We start from the raw sequence: 23,006 nt of genomic DNA, 5'->3' as shown, positions 1-23,006 counted from the left end.
TGTCAGAGGTGACACACGAACTCATTTTTTTGGTTGATTTTTCTTTCTTAAATGGCATTTAAATATATAAAATAAATATCAAAAATATAAGTTTTTGTTTTACTATGGTTGCAAATATGAAAAAATTTCTATATGTGACACGGCATCAGAGTTAAGTTAGGGTTTTTTAAAATGCTGACACGCCGAGCTCAAAAGGTTCGCCATCACTGCTCTAGGCAAACCAGGAGCCCACTGGAGGAGGAGGCCAAGTCCTCCCACAGCTGCTACATTCCAGCCAGGACCCCACTTCCTGATACTGGTTGTCTGAGCCAGCCACAGTGACCCTTAGCTTCCAAATGGGCAGCGCATGCTCCCCACAGGCCACCCACGTGGACTCTATCACCCCTTCCCAGGGGGACCCCCTGACCAACCGTCTTCTCCTTCCCCCTGAGCTCCTGCCGCCTGCCCTTGCCATCCTGGCCCAGTCGTTGTGGGATGTCCTCCACTAGAACGCCAGTTCCCACGGGCAGGGGACTCTGTATTTCCAGGGTCTGGGACAGTTGGGCTCAATTGTGTCCATGCCCTTGGACCTTCATCTCATCTGTGCCCACCCTTGGGTGGGCCCGGTCGATCCAACCAGATGCAAGTTCTCATCACCAGAGCCTTCCCTCAGCCCTCCCACCCAAAGACCCTGCCCCCATGTGCTGACAGAAAACACCCTCACCAACCCTGGGCTCGTCCCCCACCTCTCTGCTTCCTCAACCACACCCCCCGGCAGTACATTGTCCCCCAGATTCCAGGACTATCACCTTATCTCAGAAGCAGGGGTCTCCTCTGCACAGGCCAAACATAGGGAAGCGGGCCAACACCCACAACACCCCCCTCTCCCTCCAGGGGGTACCATATTGAGACCAAGCCTCACCATCTGGAACCACGTGTTTTGCGGAAGGTTCTCACCATTGAGAATGTACAGCACCATTTCCTGAGGCATCTCTGCAACCTCCAGGACTGTGTGTGTGTGTGTGGGGGGGGGGGATCTATATATATAAAACCCAAGCGACCAAAATGACCAACAACTGGAACGACCAGTCACTATGACGTGCACTGCATCTGGCCCACTGGCTCGATGGGGCAGGGCCAGTCGGCCAACTTCCCACCTCCCCTCCCCCTTGCTGGCCGGCTCCAGCTGGCCCTGATTGGGGCAGGCCGGCCGGACCCACCCATGCACGAATTCATGCACCGGGCCTCTAGTTTTTAATAAAATCAAAGTGGAAAATTACCCCCACAATTCAAAACCAGAGACTCAAAGACCACCAGTGGGCCTCAGGGGTGTGGGCTGGCCAGAGGCTGGACTTCCAAAAGGTGAACTGATTTGGGGCCCAAAGCATCAGGGGGCTTCTCCTCGATGCAGAAGGAAGTTCAGTTGCAGAGGGGCAGGGGAGAGCAGGCTGGAGAGGCCTCTGGATGGAGACAGCAGAGCTCTGGAAGCTCCTCTCAGGCGGACACAGAACCCCAATCCCTCCCAGGGACCTGCCTTGGGCTCCTCTCTGCCAGCTCCTGGGCAGGACACAGCATGCCCAGCTGCAGGGGGAACATCCCAGGCAAAGGCGGGAGACAATAAGGAAAGGTGGGCTGAGGCCCATCTCAGCAAAGCAAGGTGGATGGTCCTTTTTTAGAGAGAGTGGAAGGGAGGGGAATGAGAGAGAAACAATGGCTGGGTGTCTCCTGCACCAGCCACAATGTGGTACTGGGGATCAAACCTTCAAAATAGAACCACAAGGTCAAGTGGTCTTTATTTCAAGGTGTTGGACACTAATGCAAAATCAGCCAATATTGGACAAAGAGTGATTTTCTGCTGTCCCTTCAGAAGCACACAGTTTGGGATCCCCACAAGATCTGGTAACTCTCCATGCCGACAGCTCACCACTGTGCTTGCAAATCATCCCAGGCAGTGAATAGGACCAACAAAATTGAAGGTACAAAAGCAAAAACACCGTTACAAAAACATCACAAACCAGAGCAAGTGGTGTGCAGGTTGGTGAAGTAGAACCTGAAACAATTCATCACAACGAAATGCAAGACCCACACTGTCCTTGAAATAGGTAGCTCTTCTTAGCTGAGGATGGGAGCTCTGGATGAAACCTGGGTCAGGTGCATTTCCTGGTCAGAGAGTAAGGATTGAGAATCCTGCCAAGAGCTCAGAGTATTCATAATTCACTTAAGCACAAGGGAGAACACAGAATTCCTTTTCCCTGAGCACCAGGGGTGGTGACTGGTGCACACTCTTCAGGTGAGCCAGGTGGTAGAGGAGGTCACTTCAGCCACAAATACTCACAGTAACATCAACGAGGTAGGTCTCAGCACATTAGCAAGTGCAATGCAGCTCTATAAAGCCTCCCTTGTATCACAAACTTTTGAGGAACCTAGCAGAGTGTATGTTCCTTTAAAAGATGATTATAGCCTGGCGGATGTGGCTCAGTGGTAGAGCGTTGACCCAGGAACCAAAAGGTCGCTGGCTTGATTCCCGTCAGGACACATGCCAGGGTGCCCTGCTTGCAGGCTCAATCCCCAGTTGGGAGGCGTACAGGAGGCAGCCAATCAATGATTCTCATCATTGATGTTTCTAGCTCTCTCTCCCTCTCTCTCTAAAAATCAATAAAAATATATCTTAAAAAATAAATAAATAAAAGGGGATTATATTCAGGTAAATGGGTCAGTCTCTCCTTCAGTGTCCTTGCAGCGGGCCAGGAGCCTGGGGAATCGGGAAGATAAAACATTCCCTGCACACTTAAGGCTTTTCTCCAGAGTGAACTCTGTGGTGTCGAATGAGGGCAGAGGTTTGATGGAAAGATTTCCCACAATCCCTACATTCAAAACGTTTTTCACCAGTGTGACCTCTCTTATGTTTAGTGAGGGTACACCTTTGCCTGAAGGACTTCCCACAATCAGGACACTCATGGCTTTTCTCCAGTGTGAACTCTCTGGTGATGTGTGAACGCAGTTAAGTACCTGAATGACTTCCCACATTCACGACACTCAAAAGGTTTCTCACCAGTGTGAACTCTCTGGTGTTGAGTAAGTGAACTGCTATGCCCGAATGACCTCCCACAATCACTACATTGATATGGCCTTTCTCCAGTGTGAACTCTCTGGTGTTGAATAAGGGTGGAGCTTTGTCTAAATGACTTCCCACAATCACTGCACTCATAAGGCTTTTCTCCAGTGTGAACTCTGTGGTGTCGAATGAGGGAAAAACTTTCTCTAAAAAACTTTCCACAATCAGTACACTCGTGGAGCTTTTCTCCACTGTGAACCCTCTGGTGATGTGTGAGAGTAGATAAGAACCTGAATGATGTCCCACATTCACTACACTTATAAGGTTTCTCACCAGTGTGAACTCTCTGGTGTTGAGTAAGTGAACTGCTATGCCCGAATGACTTCCCACAATCACTACACTCAAAAGGTTTCTCACCAGTGTGAACTGTCTTGTGTCGAATGAGAGTAGAGCTTTGTCTAAATGATTTCCCACAATCACTACATTCAAAAGGCTTTTCTCCAGTGTGAATTCTATAGTGTCGACTGAGGGTAGAGATCTGTCTAAATGACTTCCCACAATCACTACACTCATAAGGCGTTTCTCCACTGTGAACTCGGAGGTGTCTAGTGAAGTAAGACCTTTGATTGAAGGCCTTCCCACAATCCGTACACTCAAAGGGCTTTTTTCCAGTGTGAACTCTCCTATGCCGAATGAGGTTAGAGATTCGTCTATAAACTTTCCCACATTTGTTACACTCATAATTCACTTCTCCGGAGCAGACACTCTGAGGAACAACTTTCTGGGTGTGGCTGGCAGCTTTGTCACATTCATCCCACTGGTGCAGACTTTCTCCACTGAGAAGTTTCTGGGAAATCTCACTGCCACTGTGTGGCTCCTCAGTGTCGAGAGGGGCCTGGGGCTGGAGAAGCTCTGAGATGGCTGGCAAGTCTTCCCCAACCTCCTTATTGGGTGAATGCACCCAAGATGAGAAGAAGCTGCACCTGGTCACAAACGAGGCCCTGTCCACAGTTTCTTTCCAGGGCTTCTCTCCACTGGCTTCCCCCTGCTGTTGGTGAGGGTTTGCACTGAAACAGAAGTCTCTCACACATGCGTCACTGAAGAAGGCTTTCTGCTCAAAGTCTGCTGCTTGTGACTCAGTCAGGTGCAGAATGTCTTTTATCACAGAGAAGCACCTCCCACAGAGATGGGTCCTCTGGGTTGCTGGCTCTGTCTTAGAAGCACCAACCTGTGAGTCCCCTTGTACACATACACTCTGCTCAGAACAGGCCTCCGCATCATCTGTTTTATGCCAACAACCTGCAAACAGAGAAATGCTGAGTAAATGAATGTTGGTTGTGGTGACAGGGGAAGTCCAAATGGAAAAGTGTTTTGCACATAATACATGGGTTCCGTGCAATTGTCTGAAAATAAGAGAGGAGCAGGAAGGATTAATAAGAGGCTACTGTGAAGTCTGGGCCACTGAGGATCACAAAACAGGGAAGACCTCACCAGAAATATAACACAACACATGCAAGGACCACGTGGAAGAGAAGCCAGATCTCCAGCTCAGTCTTCTGCTAACAGCGCTCAGCAGGGCTTGTTTGCTGGTGACAGGGGCAAGCTGTGCAGGAGGTTGGGTAGGTCTTTTTCCAAATTAAATTCAATAAAGGAGTAGGTGGTTTCAGGACTGCATAAGCACATAGGTGCGCCTCATAACACATGTGCAGGTCCATGCTGAGGAGTACTGCAGAGGCAGCAGTGCGGAGGGACAGGTGATGAAGAGGCGAGCAGTAGCAGTTCTTGCAATAGTGTTCAGGAAAGAGAATTTTACAACAACTAAGGAGGTCTTACAGTAACAGCCACGGCTCATGTCAGGAAAGCCCGTAACCTGGCACAGGCCGTCACACAGAACCTTGAACCAGAGGAAGGGGGAAGAAGTGAAAGCCCTATATGTGGACAGTCACCCTCCCAGGAAGAGAATGTGCAAGGTGGGACCCAGTAAGCTCACTGCAAGACTCCTGACTCCCGAACACTTCCTGTACTTTTTGAGGCAACGGGTGTGAGGGATATTCCTGGAGTCCTTTGCTCAGGGCTCTCCACAGAGCTCATCCCTGGCAGCCACGGCGCATTTGACAGGACAGTGGGGGGAATTAGCAGGGCCTATGGTCTGGCTATGGGACATCACCTCAGGACACTGGGGGAATGTGAAGGTCTTACCTGCAGATGACACCAGTGCAAACACTTCCAGCATCACGTCGCAGTACAGAAGTCTCTGAGCCTCATCAAGGAGCCCCCACTCCTCCTCGGAGAAGGCAACGGCCAAGTCCTCAAAGTTCATATCCTGTTGTGATGGGGACAGCACAGCCCATGATCAAATCTTCTCCTAAGATCCCAAGTCTGGCATACTCCCCACCCTCCACATCCATTTGTTTCCTCTATTCCACACATGAGAGAAGATAGCAGGCCTTTGTCCCATCAAAGTCACTGTCTTCTTAAATTCCTACTGAAATTTTGTCTTCCCACAGCAATAAAGGCAGCTGAGCAGAGAGAAGATAGCTGAGCTCTGGGCCTCCCATGTAGGCCGCACTGCCCCTTGTCAATAGAGTGGGTGTCAAGAACATAGGGTGAGATGCTGGCCATAAAGACAGTGTGAGTGATTTGATACTGGTCTTGTCAGGCAATACCTTTGTAGTCCCCAAGATTGTCCTCAAAGACACTAAAAACATGACATCACACTATACCCTTACAACCCCAGTCCCAGGGTGCTGAGGCCATCACTTTGCACTACCTGCTGCCCCTATTCTTTGAACCACACGTCTCTCACACAGATTCCTTCCCACAGGTACAATGTCAAATGTAACACAAATATGCCGTGATGAGCACAGTTTATTTTCTAATCATCTTCTTTTCCAACATTGTAGTTCACCACCTTCATAATCTATTTTTCTCTTGCCCTTCTCTCTCACCCATGCCAGTGGAGATTTCCAAGCGCAGGTAACACTGATTTATGCTCTCATTCCAATGGATCAGTGGGTCAGCCCTCAACAACAAAAGACAGGAGGGTAGGTAAATGGCAAACCTATGGAGCTGGCACGCAGCACCACACCACTCTTTTCAGGCAATTTCCCTAAAATCCCCCTTATTGTATCAGCCAGACACCAGCAGAAATAGACTCACCTTCATTCACTCTTATGTCAATATCAGGGCCCTGTGGCCATGAATTCATTCTCCCTCACCAAGGGCACATGACTCTTTCTCCCACACCTCTCTCACACCTGCACTCCCACAGCCCCCACAGGCATCTCCTTGGCCTCTTACTCATTACTCAGCAGGTGTGGTCCAGAGAATGCTTGCCAAATTCAAACAGGATCAAGTCCTGCCCAGACGCTGAGAGTCCTCACTCATAGAGGCAGCCTAGAGTCCTGCTATGAAGGCCTCTCTCCATGACCCTATTTTCCTTCAACCTCAATTATTGAGAACCACTATCACATCCCAGATACCCAGAGCCCACCTCCCCTGGTGCTGCACTTGATGTCCCTTCAGCAGTCACATCCAACATATCTCCACTTACCCATCACTCAAGTCCCAGCCCTGATGGCTCTCTGCACCAAGCCCAGTGAGTCTCACAGATGACCTCTCAAGCCTCTAAGCCAGCCATGGGCAAACTACGGCCCGCAGGCCAGATCCGGCCCGTTTGAAATTAATAAAACTAAAAAAAAAAAAAAAAAAAAAAAAAGACCGTACCCTTTTATGTAATGATGTTTACTTTGAATTTATATTAGTTCACACAAACACTCCATCCATGCTTTTGTTCCGGCCCTCCGGTCCAGTTTTAGAACCCATTGTGGCCCTCGAGTCAAAAAGTTTGCCCACCCCTGCTCTAAGCTAATCCACAAGTCTGACTGCAACACCCCAGGCCACACCAAGGGTCACAGCAAAAATCCCAGTGAGTGTTTAGAGAAGTAACTATGTACCAGCCCTAACCGCATCCTGTGTGAATTACTCTTCAGCCTCCTATTCATCTCATGTGCACTCATCTTTAAAGGCTTTGACCATTGCAAAGCCATTATCTCTTCAACACTCTACATGACCACTCTGTCCCTTTGCTGTGTTATGACACCCACCTCCCACAAACAGGGGCCCCGGCAGGAAACCAGACCTCAGGGTCACACTGGTCCTCTGAGCTACCACTACCATTACCAACCTGACCATGATTCCCTGTATTAAAGTGATCTACGGTCCTGGCTGATTGTGTCAGTTGACTAAGCATCAACCCACCACTAAGAGGTCGAAGATACAAACCAGTCTCAGTCAAGTCCCCTGCCTGGGTTTGGGACTGGATATACATAGGGGTCATGCAGGAGGGAACTGATCCTTGTTTCTTTCTCATGGAAGAATTACTGCACTCCCACAGCCCCAGCCCCCATAGGCATATCCTTGCCTATGCCTCTTGCTTCCTTTCTACATTTAAAATTAATCAAATTATACATATATATATAATTTTATTATTTTAACGGTATATTTTTATTGCTTTCAGAGAGGAAAGTAGAGGGAGAGTTAGAAACATCAACGATGGCAATCATTGATCAACTGTCTCCTGCCCGCCCCCGACTGTGGATTGAGCACCCCACCCAGCCATGTGCCTTGAGAAGAATCAAACCTGGGATCCTTCAGTCCACAGGCCAACGCTCTATCCACTGGGCAACACCAGCTAAGTGTGTGTGTGTGTGTGTGTGTGTGTGTGTATTTTAAAGTACAACTGCCCGTTCCTGAACCACCTCCGTCTTCACTCTGAGCCTTCGCACATTCTGGTCCCTGTGTCTGGGAGGAACCCCCACCTCTCATTCCGCTCGTTGCCAAAACCAGGGCCCACGTCATAAAGCCCCCGCCGTGGCCTCAGGACTCTGGGCTGAGTGTCCCCAGGTCCAAGGTCCTCCGAGAAGAGGGGCCGACGGCCCCACGGGCACCACGACCTCAGAGGCCACCAGAGAGTGAGGCCCTGACAGGAGCCCCACAGCCCCGTCCCCAGCGGCTCTGCCCCCGCAGGAACCGGTGGGAACGAAAGGGCTGCGGGCCGGGCACCCACCCCAGGACCCAGGGGCTGCGGCTGCTCAGGGCGCTGGCCCAGCCCCGGGCGGGTGAGGCCCGCCTCCCTCGGGGCTCAAGGCCCCTCTTTGTTCACAACCACCCCCGGCCCCGGCGCCCGGAGCAGGAAGCGAACCTCCTCCCGGACCCGCCGCTCGGCCTCTCTGTCGCCTTTGGACACAAACCAGGCCTGGGTGCCCCCTCCCGGCTCAGCCCCCACGGCCTCCCCGGCGGCCCCGCAGCCCGCGCCCTCCCTCCCCTCACACCCGGGGCCCCACGGGGACTCACTGCGCTGGACGCTGCGCCCTGGGCGGCGGGACCGAGCGGCGCCGGCCCGAGGCTGGAGGGTCCGATGGGGTGAGGCCGAGGGGCCTCTGTCGGCGGAGAGGGTCGGGGAGCCTCGGGGACCCCCGTCCCGGATGTTGGGGCTCAACCGGCCTCAGAGACACCCTGCCCCGCGGGGGCGCTGCCTTCTCCTACTCGAGACCCATGGGCTGAAGACCGAGTCCCAGAACAGAACAAAAAAATCCAAATGTCCGCGGGGAGGAGGACGCCGGAAGTCCCGCCCTCATGGAATGAGCAGCCACCAAAATGCGCTTTACCTCCGCTGACTTGAGCGCATTGCTTTCTGGGTAATGTAGTCTTTCAGCCGCCAGGGCCTCGTTTGTGACCAGGCGCACCTTCTTCTCATCTTGGGTGCCTTCCACCAGCGGGGAGGGTGGGAAAGTCTTCCCAGCCACCTCAGAGCTTCTCTGGCACCAGGCCCCTCTCAACGCTGAGGAGCCGCACAGGGGCAGTGAGATTTCACAGGAAGTTCTCAGTGGAAAAAGTCCTCACCACCATTGGGGTGAAGGTGAAAAAGCCGCCAGCCACAGCCAGGAAGTTGTTCAACGTCAGGGAGTCTGTTCTGGAGAAGTGACGTATGAGTCTAACAAATGTGGGAAAGGTTTTTTTTTAAATACATATATTTTAAGGTGGCCCTCTTAGCGCAGTAGGCAGCGCGTCAGTCTCATAAAATACATATATTTTGCCCTAGCTGGTGTGGCTCAGTGGATAGAGCGTCGGCCTGAGGACTGAAGGGTCCTGGGTTCAATTCCAGTCAAGGGCACATGCCCGAGTTTCCACCTCAATCCCCAATAGGGGGTGTGCAGGAGAGAGCTGATCAGTTGATTCTCATCATTGATGTGTGTGTGTGTGTGTGTGTGTGTGTGTGTGTGTGTGTCTCTCTCTTCCTTCCTCTCTGAAATCAATAAAAAAGTACATTTAAAAAAATAAAATCAAATACATATATTTTGCCCTGGCTGGTTTGGCTCAGTGGATAGAGTGTCGGCCTGCAGACTGAAGGGTCCTGGGTTCGATTCCGGTCAAGGGCACATGCCTGGGTTGCAGGTTCGGTCCCCAGTGGGGACTGTGTAGGAGGCAGCTGGTCAGTGGTTCTCTCTCATCACTGATGTTTCTGTCTCTCTCTTCCTCTCTGAAATCAATAAAAATATATTTTTTTAAAGTAATGTAGCCCTGACCGGTTTGGCTCAGTGGATAGAGCGTCAGCCTGCAGACTGAAGGGTCCCAGGTTCGATCCCGGTCAAGGGCATGTACCTTGGTTGTGGGCACATCCCCAGTAGGGGGTTTGCAGGAGGCAGCTGGTCGATGTTTCTCTCTCATCGATGCTTCTAAGTCTCTATCCCTCTCCCTTCCTCTCTGTAAAAAATCAATAAAATATATATATTTTTAAAAGAAGACATTTAGGCATATCTCTGCTCTCATTCAGCATCAGAGAGCTCACACTGGAGAAAAGCCACATGTGTGTAGTCACTGTGGGACGTCCTTCAGTCAGAAGTCTACACTCCCTAAACACCAGAGTTCACACTGGTGAAAAGGCACATATGGTAGTGAACGAGGGAACGCTTTTTGGTGCAATGGCGACCTCCTAGTCCACAAGAGAGTTCACACGAGGAAAGCCATAGAAGGGTAGTCTTTGTGGGAAGGTCTTTAGCCAAAGCTCTAAGCTCATTGAACAGCACAGGGTCACACTGGCGAAAGGCCATGCGTGTAGTGAATGTGGGAAACGTTTAGCAGAAAACCAACCTCCTTAGACACCTGACTGTTCATAAGGGAGAAAAGCCTGCCCATGTGCAGGGAATGTTTTCTGTTTCTCACTGAGGATGACAACACGGAAGGGGTCTCTTTGATACATATTTAACGGAACATAAACCCCCTTTATCACAACATACACTGTGCTGGGTTTATCGTCAGTTTCAGGTTCAAGTGAGGCTTTAAGGAGCTGCATTGCCCTTGCTTTCCAGGTCTCAGCTGTGCCCGCCCGTGGCTGCTGCTCCTCACTGGAGCCTTCCTTCAACCCACCCACTGCAGACCCTGCCCCATGTGCTGGCCAGAACCACCCTCACCAACCCTGCCCAAGCCCCCAACCTCTCCGTCAACCACACACCCCACAGCACACTGTCCCCCAGAGCCTAGGGTCCCTCACTTCACTACAGGGAAGGGCTCTGCTCTGCACAGGCCAGAATCAGCCAGGTGGGCACACCAACCAGAATGCACCCCCCAGTGTGGTATCATGTTGAGACCAACCCTCTCCTGCTGGCAACGCTTGCAGAATGTTCTCAGCATTGAAAAGACACAGAACTAATTCCTGGAGAACCCATGGTATGTCCAGGACAGGATGAGAATCGGGTATTTTTATTTAAATGAAAAGTGGAAAGATACCCCCAAAATGCAAACACAGACTCAAACAACACCCAGTGGACCTCAGGTGTGGGTGTGGGCTGGCCAGAGGCAGGACTTTCCAAAGGTGAACTGATGTGGGGCCCAAAGCATCATGGGGCTTCTCCCAGATAAAGTAGATTCAGATGCAGCAGGCCAGGGACCTGGGGACGGGCAGAGCAGGCTGGAGAGACTCTGGATGGAGACAGCAGAGCCCTGAAAGCTCCTCTCAGGCGGACACAGAACCCCAATCCCTCCCAGGGGCCTGCCTCGGGCTCCTCTCTGCCAGCTCCTGGGCAGGACACAGTCAGCCCAGCTGCAGGGGGAACATCCCGGGCAAAGGCAGGAGTGTGAGGACAGGGGGGTTGTGCAGGCGGAGCCCCATCTCAGCGAAGCAGGGTAATCCTCACATGGCATTTTCCCATTGATTTTTAGACAGAGCAAAATGATGTGGGTGGGAGGAGAGAGAGGAGGAAGGAGGGAAGGGGAGAGAGAGCGAGAGAGAGAAAAGAGAGAGAGAGATGAAAGAGACACACAGAATAGATGCCTCCTGCATGCGACCCAACGGGGGCCAAGGATGGAACCTGCAACTGCGGTACATGCCCTTGCCTGAGAATTGAATTTGTTGCCCTTCAGGTGTGTGGGCTGACTCTTACCACTGAGCACACTGGCCAGCAAAGGTGGATGTTTACCCAACAAGGGAAGAGCAGAGCTATTTCTTCTCACTAGGTGGATAGATGTCTACAACCTCCTTTAGTTACTAACCTTCAAGGCACTTCCAGCCCAGCAGAGGAACACGAGGCTGAGCAGCCAGCATCGCCACCTGCTGGGCAGACGGGGAACCAGCCTCTGCAGAGACAGTTCCCTGGGCAGGGCAATGGCTGGACTCTACTAGGGATGACTAGGTTGAGCCTGCCTGTGTCACAAGCAATTTTGGAGCAAGTATTGACTCCCAGATCATGACCCCGTGGGAAGTCCTGCAGCAGAGCTTACCCCACTTCCCACTAACCATGGCCCCAAAGAACGGAGTGGCCACAGCCTGGACTGGGACTAGAAAGGGCCTCAGAGCCACACACATGGTCCAGCACCAACTCTCCCTGGCAACTGCCCTGGGCACTTTCCTTCCCACACCCCCCTGCCCAGCTACCACCGCTGCTCCCAGCCTTCACACCTTAGAGCAGCGGTTCTCAACCCTGTGGGTCGCGACCCCTTTGGTGGTTGAACGACCCTTTCACAGGGGTCGCCTAAGACCATCCTGCATATCAGATATTTACATGACAATTCAAGACAGTAGCAACATGACAGTTATGAAGTAGCAACGAAAATGATTTTATGGCCGAAACCAGTTTGGCTCGGTGGATAGAGCGTCAGCCTGCGGACTGAAAGGTCCCAGGTTCGATTCTGGTCAAGGCATGTACCTGGGTTGTGGGCACATCCCCAGTGGGGGATGTGCAGGAGGCAGCTGATCGATGTTTCTCTCTCATCGACGTTTCTAACTCTCTCTCTCTCTCCCTTCCTCTCTGTAAAAAATCAATAAAATATATTTAAAAAAAAAAAAATATATATATATATATATATATATATATATATATATTAAAAAAAAAAAAAGAAAGAAAATGATTTTATGGTTGGGTCACAACATGAGGAACTGTATTTAAAGGGCCAGAAGGTTGAGAACCACTGTCTTAGAGGAATCTGGGCTCCTCAACCCCCTGAATCAGAAATATCCCAGGATCAATCCCCGGCTGGAAGGTGCAGAGACCACAAGGGGCATGTCCAGGCCCAGAGCTTCTCCCGGCCGCTGTGGTTTTAGTCACAGGTGCACAGATATTAATAAAGATTACAAACCTAGACTTCACTTAATGTTTACTGAATGCTTAGACTTAAATGAGAGTGCTGGAGAATGTTAACAATGCACATTAAATGTACAAGTATAGCCCTAGGTGGTTTGGCTCAGTGGATAGAGCGTCGGCTTGTGAACTAAAAGGTCCTGGGTTCGATTACGGTCAATGGCACGTGCCTGGGTTGCAGGCTCCATCCCCAAAAGGGAGCATGCAGGAGGCAGACAATCAATGATTCTCTTTCATCGTTGATGTTACTCTCTCTCTCCTCTCCCTTCCTCTCTGAAATCAATAAAAAAATATATATTTTTAAAAACCGTACAAGTATAGCCCTAGCTGGTTTGACTCAGTGGATAGAGCGTCAGCTAGTGGACTAAAGGATCCCAGGTTCAATTAGGGCCGTGGTCGGCAAACCGCGGCTCGCGAGCCACATGCGGCTCTTTGGCCCCTTGAGTGTGGCTCTTCCTAAGCCTGAGGAGTACCCTAATTAATAACAATGTACCTACCTATATAGTTTAAGTTTAAAAAATTTGGCTCTCAAAAGAAATTTTAATCGTCGTACTGTTGATATTTGGCTGTTGACTAATGAGTTTGCCGACCCCTGGATTAGGGTCAAGGGCACATGCCCAGGTTTCAGGCTCGATCCCCAGTAGGGGGCGTGCAGGAGGCAGCCAATCAATGATTCTCTGTCATCACTGACGTTTCTTTCCCGTCCTCTCTGAAATCAACAAAATATACATATGTGTGTGTGTGTATTTTAAAAATATATAAGTATGTAGTACATGTTGGTTTAAACTGTACATAGGATGAAAACTGAGAAAACAATTTTCCTTCCAATATTCAAAGCCCAGGGTTCCATATGGCAAATAAGTCGCTTGAATCAATGAAAAATAAGTGGAAATTCCAACATGTGCCTTAGATTGTGCAGTCCTACTGGTTAAAATAATGAATTCATTCAAAAACTGGCACAACATTCTGAGCAGACATTTTACCAAAGGAGATAAAGACAGTGTAAATCGCCGAAACCGGTGTGGCTCAGTGGATAGAGCGTCGGCTTGTGGACTGAGGGGTCCCGGGTTCGATTCCGGTCAAGGGCATGTACCTGGGTTGCGGGCACATCCCCAGTGGGAGGTGTGCAGGAGGCAGCTGATCGATGTTTCTCTCTCATCGATGTTTCTAGCTCTCTGTCTCTCTCCCTTCCTCTCTGTAAAAAATCAATAAAATATATTTAAAAAAAAAAAAAAAAGACAGTGTAAATCACTGTACGAAGAAATGCTCACCATCAACAATTCTTAGGTACATGGAATTAGAACGAAAGCGAATTCACACTATACTCACTTATGGGGCTAGTATTTTAAAAAGTCAACCACTGCATGTGTTGGCAGCATTATAGAAAAACTGGAATTTTTTTTTTTAATATATTTTTATTGATTTCAGAGAGGAAGGGAGAGAGAGAGACAGAAACATCAATGATGAGAGAGAATCATGGATCAGCTGCCTCCTGCACGCGCCCCCAGCCCCTCCCAGGGACCGAGCCCACGACCAGTGCATGTGCCCTTGACCGGAATCGAACCCGAGACCTTTCAGTCTGAAGGCCGACACTCTATCCACTGAGCCGAACCGGCCAGGGCAAAACCTGGAAATTTTATATGCTATCAGTGGGTGGGAAGGCAAAAGCAATGACCATTTTGGGTCACATTTCCGCATATCTTAAGATGTAAAACATGCACCTACACAACATGTATCTATATAAAGAACTGAACACAAATATTCCCAGATTTATTTATAATACCACAAACCTGGAAATAACCGAAATCTCAGATCAATAGATACAGTGGTTATCTATAGAACATACTACTACTCAGCATTAAAAAAAAAAATTAAAAAACTATTCACATAAGCATTTGTGTTGAGTCTCAAAATAACTGTGTAGCAATAAGGAAACCAGTATTTGTTAGAGTACACACCTTCGCACTGGCCGGCTTGGCTCAGTGGTTAGTGTCAGCCCATGGACAGAAAGGTCACGGGTTCCATTCCAGGTCACAGGCATGTACCTCAGTTGCAGATTCTATCACCAGCCCTAGTCGAGGTGCATGCAGGAGGCAACCAATCGATGTGTTTCTCTCACACTGATGTTTCTCTCCAACTCTCACTGTCCCTCACCCTATCTCTAAAAATCAATGGAGGAATATCTTCGGACGAGGATTAAAAATATAACTGCACTTTGTTACATGTCAGTTCTCATTTCCTGGGAGGACCAGCCTTGCCTCAGTGGCAGCAAAATGCTGTGAAGCAGTGAAGACTATTGCCATCGGAATCAACAGGAATGCCGACTGGTTAGAAAAGACACATCCTGGGACGGATTACAGCATTATCCTTCCTCTAGCTGTGAGGTCTTGCCTGTTGAGCAAACCTTGAGGTGAACACCCTAGAGAGGCCAGGGGAATCCGAAAAGCCATTATGTAATTTCCTCTGCCAATTACTTCAGTCACAGGATATAGTGATGGAGGTCCTGAGAACGTCCGTACGCGAAGATCACACAAGACCTTTGATCATTTGTGGATAACATTGAGAAGTGGCACTTTTCTTTTTCTTTTAAATTTATTTTTATTGATTTGAGAGAGGAAGAGAGAGGGAGAGATTGAAACATCAATGATGAGAGAGAATCATTGACTGGCTGCCTCCTACATGCCCCCTACATGCCTCATCATTGATGTTTCTATCTCTCCCTTCCGCTTTTAAATCAATCCTACCCAATACAATAAAAGGGTATGTGCAAATCGACCAGAGTAAGGACTGGTTGCTATGACGCACACTAACACCAGGGGGCAGATGCTCAACGCAGGAGCTGCCCCCTGGTGGTCAGTGTGCTCTCACAAGCCGGCTGATGACTGGCGAGTGCAGTGGCCTGCCTCTACGGCAGTGCTAAGGATGTCCGACTGCAGCTTAGGCCGCTCCCCGTAGCAGGCAGTGAGACATCCCCTGAGGGCTCCGGGACTGTGAAAGGGCACAGGCCAGGCTGAGGGACCCTGCCCCCCCACCCCCCCTGCCAGTGCACGAATGTTGTGCACCAGGCCTCTAGTAAAAATATATTTTAGAAAATAGTGATTCCCACTAAAGACCTAGCTATTCCTCTTTTCTTAGAAAATTAGGTTGGCAAGCTTATATGGACTTTACCATCTCTCTCCTCAAGACCTGAGAGGGGCAGCCTGGCCTCAGTGGCAGCAAATATTGACAAGCAATGAAGACTACTGCCATCAAAATCAACAGGAATGCTGACTACAGGATCATCCTTCTTTCTAGCTTTCTTTTCTTGCCTGTAGAGCAATAGCCTTGAGGTGAACATGCCAGAGAGGCAGGGAAATAACAAAATCTGCCAATGACCTCGGCTACAGGAAACAGTTGTGGAGGTCCTCAGAATGCGGTGCCCACAGATTACAGAAGCCACAGGCCCTAGAACATTTGCGGATGAACGTTGAAAAGTGGCACCTTCCATCTAATTTACTGTAATGCCTTCTACCCAATATCCAGTGTAATCTCAGCTGTCGACTTAATTCATTCCAGAAAGCTTGTTTTTTAATATTATTTTTATTGATTTCAGAGAGGAAGGGAGAGGGAGAGAGAGAAACATCAATGAGAGAGAATCATTGATCGGCTGCTTCCTGCATACCCACTACTGGGGATCAAACCCGCAACCTGAATATGTGCCCTTGACTGGAATTGAACCTGGGACCATTCAATCTGCAGGCTGACACTCTATCCACTGAGCCAAACTGGCTAGGGCCAGAAAGCATTTTGAAAAGTGATTTGTTTGAACACGGATTCATTTTCCCCCATTAAAAATAATGTAAATTTAAATAATCTGTTCCAGGCCCCTAAATGATTCCGTTTTAACATATCTTATATTCAGTACATGTCTACTGTACTATCCTATATAATAAAAGTGTAATATGCAAATCAACCAAATGGCCAAACAGCGGAACGACCATCCGGGTGACCATCAGGGACCATGCTATGACGCCTTCTGGCGCCAGGCCAGCCAAGGCAAGTGTGATGCGATTGGTTGGGGGCCTGGCCATTGCCCCATGATCACCCCGCAGAGGGAGGCCCAGGCCACCAGCTGGCAGGACAATCAATTGGGGGGCTCCATGATTGCCCCAAAGAGGGAGGCCCAGGCCACTGACAGGCGGACTGCAGCAGGTGGGTAGGGCTTCCCTCTGCAAGGTCCTGGGTGCCGGCAGCCAGAGGGAACCTGGGTCCCAGGTGCTGGAGGGAAGCCGGTGCCGGCAGCCAGGGAAATTTCATGCATCGGGCCTCTAGTTTAATCTATAACCAAACACACCTTTTCTTAAATTTGTCAAACCACCCCCTACTAGCCTTATGGGAATCACTTACTAGAACAGCACTCCTCCCGAGGGCGAAGCAGCTTCCTTTTTCACGTGTCACTGCCGCAGAAATGCAGCCACCTGCTCTCTTCTTCTCGTTTATCCAAATCACAACAGTTTTTCTACCTCTTCAGCGGCCTGTGATCACTGCTTTGTGAGCACTTCCACACCCTTAGCAACATCAGCACACTTGGTGGCCTCTGTATGTTCTAAAATAGTGCTAATCTTCCACTTCACCAGCAACAAAAGCAAAAAATAAATTAATTAAAACCCATGAAAACATTCACAGCAGTTTCCTGAGATGTAAATAAATGACGTTTAGAGGTCAACTGACTCAGTTCTCTCCTTTGTTTGTGGCCAAAGAGATACTTTTTGTCATGCTGACGTATCAGCTTGTAAGAATTGTTGGGTCTAGAACCGAAGTTTGTTTGAAAAACAGAGACCTATATTTTCTATGAACAACTTAGTCAAGAACCAAATTGTTCAATATGGGAGACATTCGAGAACCGAGGCTGGACTGGTAATAGTTTCTATCCCAACTGTTTTTGCAACTAATCCTCACGGGGTTAGTTGCAACATATGACACCAGTCTAAGAAATTTAGCACATCGCGGGACATAACTCCCTTGCAGGACGTGGGGAGAAGGTCTCCTGAACATGGGTGGAATTATGTAATATGTACTGTAAACAAGGGAATATAATATAGTTCACTGAAGCACAACAAAGGCCTCCTCTTCAGAGTGACTGTTGACTTCCCCAATAATCATGGCACTAGGATGCATATTAGGACCACAAAGTCACACAGCATTGCATTAAAAACCAACATGGGCCGAAACCGGTTTGGCTCAGTGGATAGAGCGTCGGCCTGCGGACTGAAGGGTCCCAGGTTCGATTCCGGTCAAGGGCATGTACCTGGGTTGCGGGCACATCCCCAGTGGGAGATGTGCAGGAGGCAGCTGATCGATGTTTCTCTCTCATCGATGTTTCTCTCTCATCGATGTTTCTCTCTATCCCTCTACCTTCCTCTCTGTAAAAAATCAATAAAATATATATATTTTTAAAAAAAAACCAACATGGGACAAAGAGCGATTTTCTGCCATTGTGCTGTGCCTTCTGAAACAGAAAGTTTGGCCTCCCTACAAAATCTGTTCACTTCTATATGCTGACAGATCACAATTCTTATGTCAAATCATCTTGCACAGTGACTACAAGCATGAAAATTAAAAGCACAAAAGCGCCCTAGCCAGTTTCGCTCAGTGGATAGAGCATCGACCTGCAGACTGAAGGGTCCAGGTTCGCTTCTGCTCAAGGATACATACCTCAGTTGCAGGCTCGATCCATGGCCTGGGTCCCTGGCAGGGGCTGGGGCACATTCAGAGGCAATCAATCAATGTGTTGTACATCAATGTTTCTCTCTCTCTGTCGCTCCCTCTCCCTTCCACTCTCTCTAATCCTCAAGTGAGAATTAACAACAGCAACAAAAGTACAAAAACAAAAAACTTCACAAAATGATCATAAATCAAAGCAGTTTCCAGGGTAGTGAATGATAACCTGGAAAAATTCACCACAGCATAATGTGCGAACAACAATGTCCATGAGAAACACGACCTTCGCTGAGGATGGGGCCTCAGGTCCATCCCCTAGTCAGAGAGGAAGAATTGAGGATCCCGACCAGAGCTGAGTGTTCATAATTTTCCCAGGCAAAAGTGAGGACACGGATGTCATCTTCCCTGAGCACGCAGGTGTGACTGAGGCACACGGTCCAGAGGAACCAGGTGGAAGAGGTGAAATGGTTCCTGCCACAAAAACCAGCAGTGACATCGATCAATCTGGTAACAGCCCTTGCAGGTTACAGTGCAATGCAGCCCCTTAAAGCCTCTCGTGAACTTGACTCATCAGGAACCTGGCAGAGTGTATGCTCCATGAACAGGAAGTTAAATTCAGGTAAATAACTCTGAGTCTCCTCTGTGTTGTTATGCTTAAGGCCTTTCTTCAGTGTGAAGTCTCTGGTGTCTAAGGAGGTTAGATGTGCGGGTAAAAGACTTCCCACATTCATTACACTTATAAGGTCTTTCTCCGGTGTGCACTCTTTTGTGTTTAATGAGGGTAGAGCTTTCTCTGAAGGTCTTCCCACAATCGCTGCACTCGTAGGGCTTTTCTCCAGTGTGAATTCTCTGGTGTGTGAGGAGGTTATATGTGCGGGTAAAAGATTTCTCACATTCATGACACTCGTAAGGTCTTTCTCCAGTGTGCACTCTTTTGTGCAGAATGAAGTTAGTCCTTTGTCTGAAGGACTTCCCACAGTAACCGCATTCATATGGCTTCTCTCCAGTGTGAATTCTTTTGTGTTGAATGAGGGCACAGCTTTGCCTGAAGGACTTCCCACAATCACTACACTGATATGGCTTTTCGCCAGTATGAATTCTCTGGTGTCGAATGAGATCAATTTTATAGCCAAGGCATTTCCCACAATCACTGCACTCGTAACGCTTTTCTACAGTGTGAACTCTCTGGTGTGGAATGAGGAAATCTTCGCCGTGAAAGCATGTCCCACAAACACTGTACATATCCGGTTTTCCTCCTGTGGGAACCCGTCTATGTGGAGTGACCTTCCCACACTTGCTACACTCATGAAGCCCTTCTCCGGAACAGATACTCTGCCGTTGATCAAGGTTCTGATTGTGGAGAGCAGCCTTTTCACACTCACCCGACACATGACGACTTTTTCCACTGTGAGCGGCCTGCCCACCCTCACTGCCACTGTGTGGGCCCTCAGTGATAAGAGTGGACTGGAGCTGGAGAAGGCCGGAGGTGGCTGGAAATTCCGCCCCAACATCCTGACGGGTGAAAGGCGTCCCTGATGCACAGAAGCGGCCCCTGGTCACCAAGTCGCTGTCCGCATCTCCTCTGCAGGGCTTCTCCCCACTGGCTTCCCTCTGTTGCTGGGCAAAGTCTGCACTGAAGCAGGAGCCGCTCACAGAGGCAGCTCTGAAGCATGTTTCATTTTCAAGGTTTGCTGCTTGGCACTCATTCAGGTGCAGAATATCTTTGAACACTGAGACACCCCGCCTGCAGGGGTGGGTCCTCTGGGCTGCTGGCACTGTCTCAGAAGCTCTTACCTGTGACTCTCCTTCTACAGACACACTCTGCGCAGAAGGGGCCTCCTCATCTTCCAAGTTATGCCAACAACCTGAAAGCAGAGAAATGCTGAGCACACAGATGTTGACTTTAGTGGGAGGGGGAGGTCCCATGACAAAAGACTGTCAGACATAATACAATGGTTTCATGGGATTGTCTGAAATAAGAGACCTGGCCCTGGCTGGTCTGGCTCAGTGGATAGAGCATCGGCCTGCGGAATGAAGGGTCCCAGGTTCGATTCCGGTCAAGGGGACATGCCCGGGTTGCAAGCTCCATCCCCAGTAGGGGGTAAGCAGGTGGCAGCTGATCCATGATTCTCTCTCATTGTTGATGTTTCTATCTCTCTCTCTCTCTCTCCCTTCCTCTCTGAAATCAATAAACAAAATATCGATATATGTTTTTTTTAAGTAAGTAAAATAAGAGCCCTGAAGGCAGGTTAAATAATGTGCGGTTGTGCAGTGCTGGGCCTCTGAGGATCACAAAGTAGAGGAGACCTCCCCAGAAAAAGGACACAGAAATGGCGTGCAGCACAAAGAGAAGCAGGAAGTCCAACTCATTCATCTGCTAACAGCGTTCAGCAGGGCTTGTCCGCTGGTGACATGGGCAAGCTGTGCAGAAAGTTCGTTATGTTTTTATCAAAGTTAAATTCAAATAATGAGTAGCCGGTGTCCAAGCACTACTGAAGGATGTATGTGCACCTCACAACACATGTGCAGATCAATGCTGGAATGTTCTGTAGAGCAACGGTCGCCAACCAGTGGTACGCCGACCAATGGTTGTCTGTGAGGTCCGAAAGGTTGGCGAGCGCTGCTGTAGAAGGAGCAGTGCAGAGGAGCAGGGGACGTTTGGAGGCCACAAAGGGGAAGGCAGTTAGAAGCCAGGAAGTCACAGATAAAACAAGTCAGCAAAGTGTCAAGTATGGGGAAGAAAAGGTAGAAATGAGGTGTGGTTAGTGACAAATACACGAAAGCACTATTGGACACACGACCTGTTCCTGATATAATCTGAACACAGCCTTTATGTCCTGGCATCGCCCAGTTGCCATTCACCAGGGCAAGGTCTCCTCTGGGACCATCTTATCATGACTACCCTGTGAAAAACACAGGGTTCTTTTTGTACTTTGTATTGTACAACTACTCAAAACCTAAATAATCAGAATGTTAATGGGAGATCACAATGGTGAGCGGCACACAATAGTATTCAGGGAACAAAATATTACAAGCAACAACTGAAGGAAGGCATTAAAAGAACAGCCCAGCCCTAGCTGGTCTGGCCCTATGAATAGAGCATCGGCTTCCAGACTGAAGGGTCCCAGGATCGATTCCGGTCAAGAGCACATGCCTGGGTTGTGGGCTCAGTCCCCAGTAGGGGGCGTGCAGGAGGCAGCCGTTTAGTGATTTTTTTCTCATCATTGATTCTCTCTCTCTCTCTCTCTCTCTCTCTCTCTCTCTCTCTCTCTCTCACACCCCCTCTCCCTTTCTCTCTGAAATCAATAAAAATGTTTAAAAAAAACTAAAAAAAAAAAAAAAAAAAAGAATAGCCCAGCCAGCAGGGCTCAGTGGTTGAGTATCTATCTACCTATGAACCAGGAGGTCACAGTTCGATTCCCAGTCAGGGCACATGCACGGGTTGCAGGCTCGATCCCTGGTGGGGGGCATGCAGGAAGCAGTCAATCAATGATTCTCATCATTGATGTCTCTCTCTCTCCCTGCCTCTCTGAAATCAATAAAAATATATAAAAAAACAAACAGAGAACTGCCCATGGCTTAGGGAATTAATAACCATGACGTGACGTGGCACACGCAGGCACAAAGCATAATTAGCTAGAGGAAAGGGGCAGAATTAGAGGCCATGGACCCAGACAGTCATCCTGCAAAGCTGAGGGCAAACAAGGTGGGAAGACTCCTGACTCCCAGCATTTCCTGTCCTTTCTGAGGCAACTGTTGTGAGGGATGCTCAAGTGTGCATTGCTCAGGGCTCTCCATGCAGCTCGGCCCTGGCACCCACCGCCCATGACAGAAATGTGGGGGAAGTTAACAGAGTGCGTGGTCTGACTGTGAAAAGGACAGCGATACTTCGGGGGGGGGGGGGGGGGGGGGGAGGCAGGACACATCACCTAGGACCATGGTTGGCAAACTGCGGCTCTCGAGCCACATGCGGCCCTTTGGCCCCTTGAGTGTGGCTCTTCCTAAGCCTTAGGAGGAACCTAATTAAGTTAATAACAATGTACCTACCTATATAGTTAAAGTTTAAAAAATTTGGCTCTCAAAAGAAATTTCAATCGTCGTACTGTTGATATTTGGCTCTGTTGACTAATGAGTTTGCCAACCACTGACGTAGGACACTAGGAGAATGTGAAGGTCTTACCTAGCGATGCTGCAACTGCAAAGATTTCCAGCATCACGTCGCAGTACAGAAGTCTCTGAGCCTCATCAAGGAGCCCCCACTCCTCCTGGGAGAAGGTGATGGCCACGTCCTCAAAGTTCATCTCCTGTCACAATGGGGACAGTTCAGTCCATTACCAGCTTCTCTCCTCGGATTGCAGGTTTGTCACACACCCCCACCCTCCACGTGCATCTGCTCCCTCTACTGCCCACATCAGAGGACATACCTGACCTTAGTGCCATACTCCTATTGACACTGTGTCTTCCCATCCCCAATGGGCAGGTAGGCAGATAAATGGCATCTAAGCTCTGGGCCTGGCATGTAGGACCGCAGCACCCCCTCTTTTCAGGCAATTCCCCTGGGGTTCCACACATCATTTCCAGACACGAACAGACCTGGGCTCAGCCTGCATTCACTCTAATGTCAATGCGAGACCCTG

At 49.3% G+C, this 23,006-nt stretch overlaps 1 protein-coding gene across 1 annotated transcript; it reads right to left on the bottom strand.

Moving 5' to 3' along the window:
• Positions 1-1,755: 1,755 nt before the first annotated feature.
• LOC308530745 (uncharacterized protein) lies at positions 1,756-22,670 on the bottom strand (the record flags this gene model as incomplete). The annotated part of the gene is made up of 6 exons (XM_081107427.1): positions 1,756-4,333; positions 5,234-5,357; positions 8,704-8,876; positions 19,752-19,881; positions 20,164-20,234; positions 22,550-22,670. 6 exons carry the CDS (start codon positions 22,668-22,670, stop codon positions 2,934-2,936), a joined length of 2,019 nt encoding a protein of 672 aa, XP_080963553.1. The 3' UTR covers positions 1,756-2,933.
• Positions 22,671-23,006: the final 336 nt, after the last annotated feature.

This window comes from Myotis nattereri, assembly GCF_964212035.1.
Source record: "Myotis nattereri genome assembly, chromosome: 15".
Lineage (NCBI taxonomy): Eukaryota > Metazoa > Chordata > Mammalia > Chiroptera > Vespertilionidae > Myotis > Myotis nattereri.
Note: the sequence above shows the minus strand (reverse complement) of the source record. Positions and strands in the feature narration are given on the sequence as shown.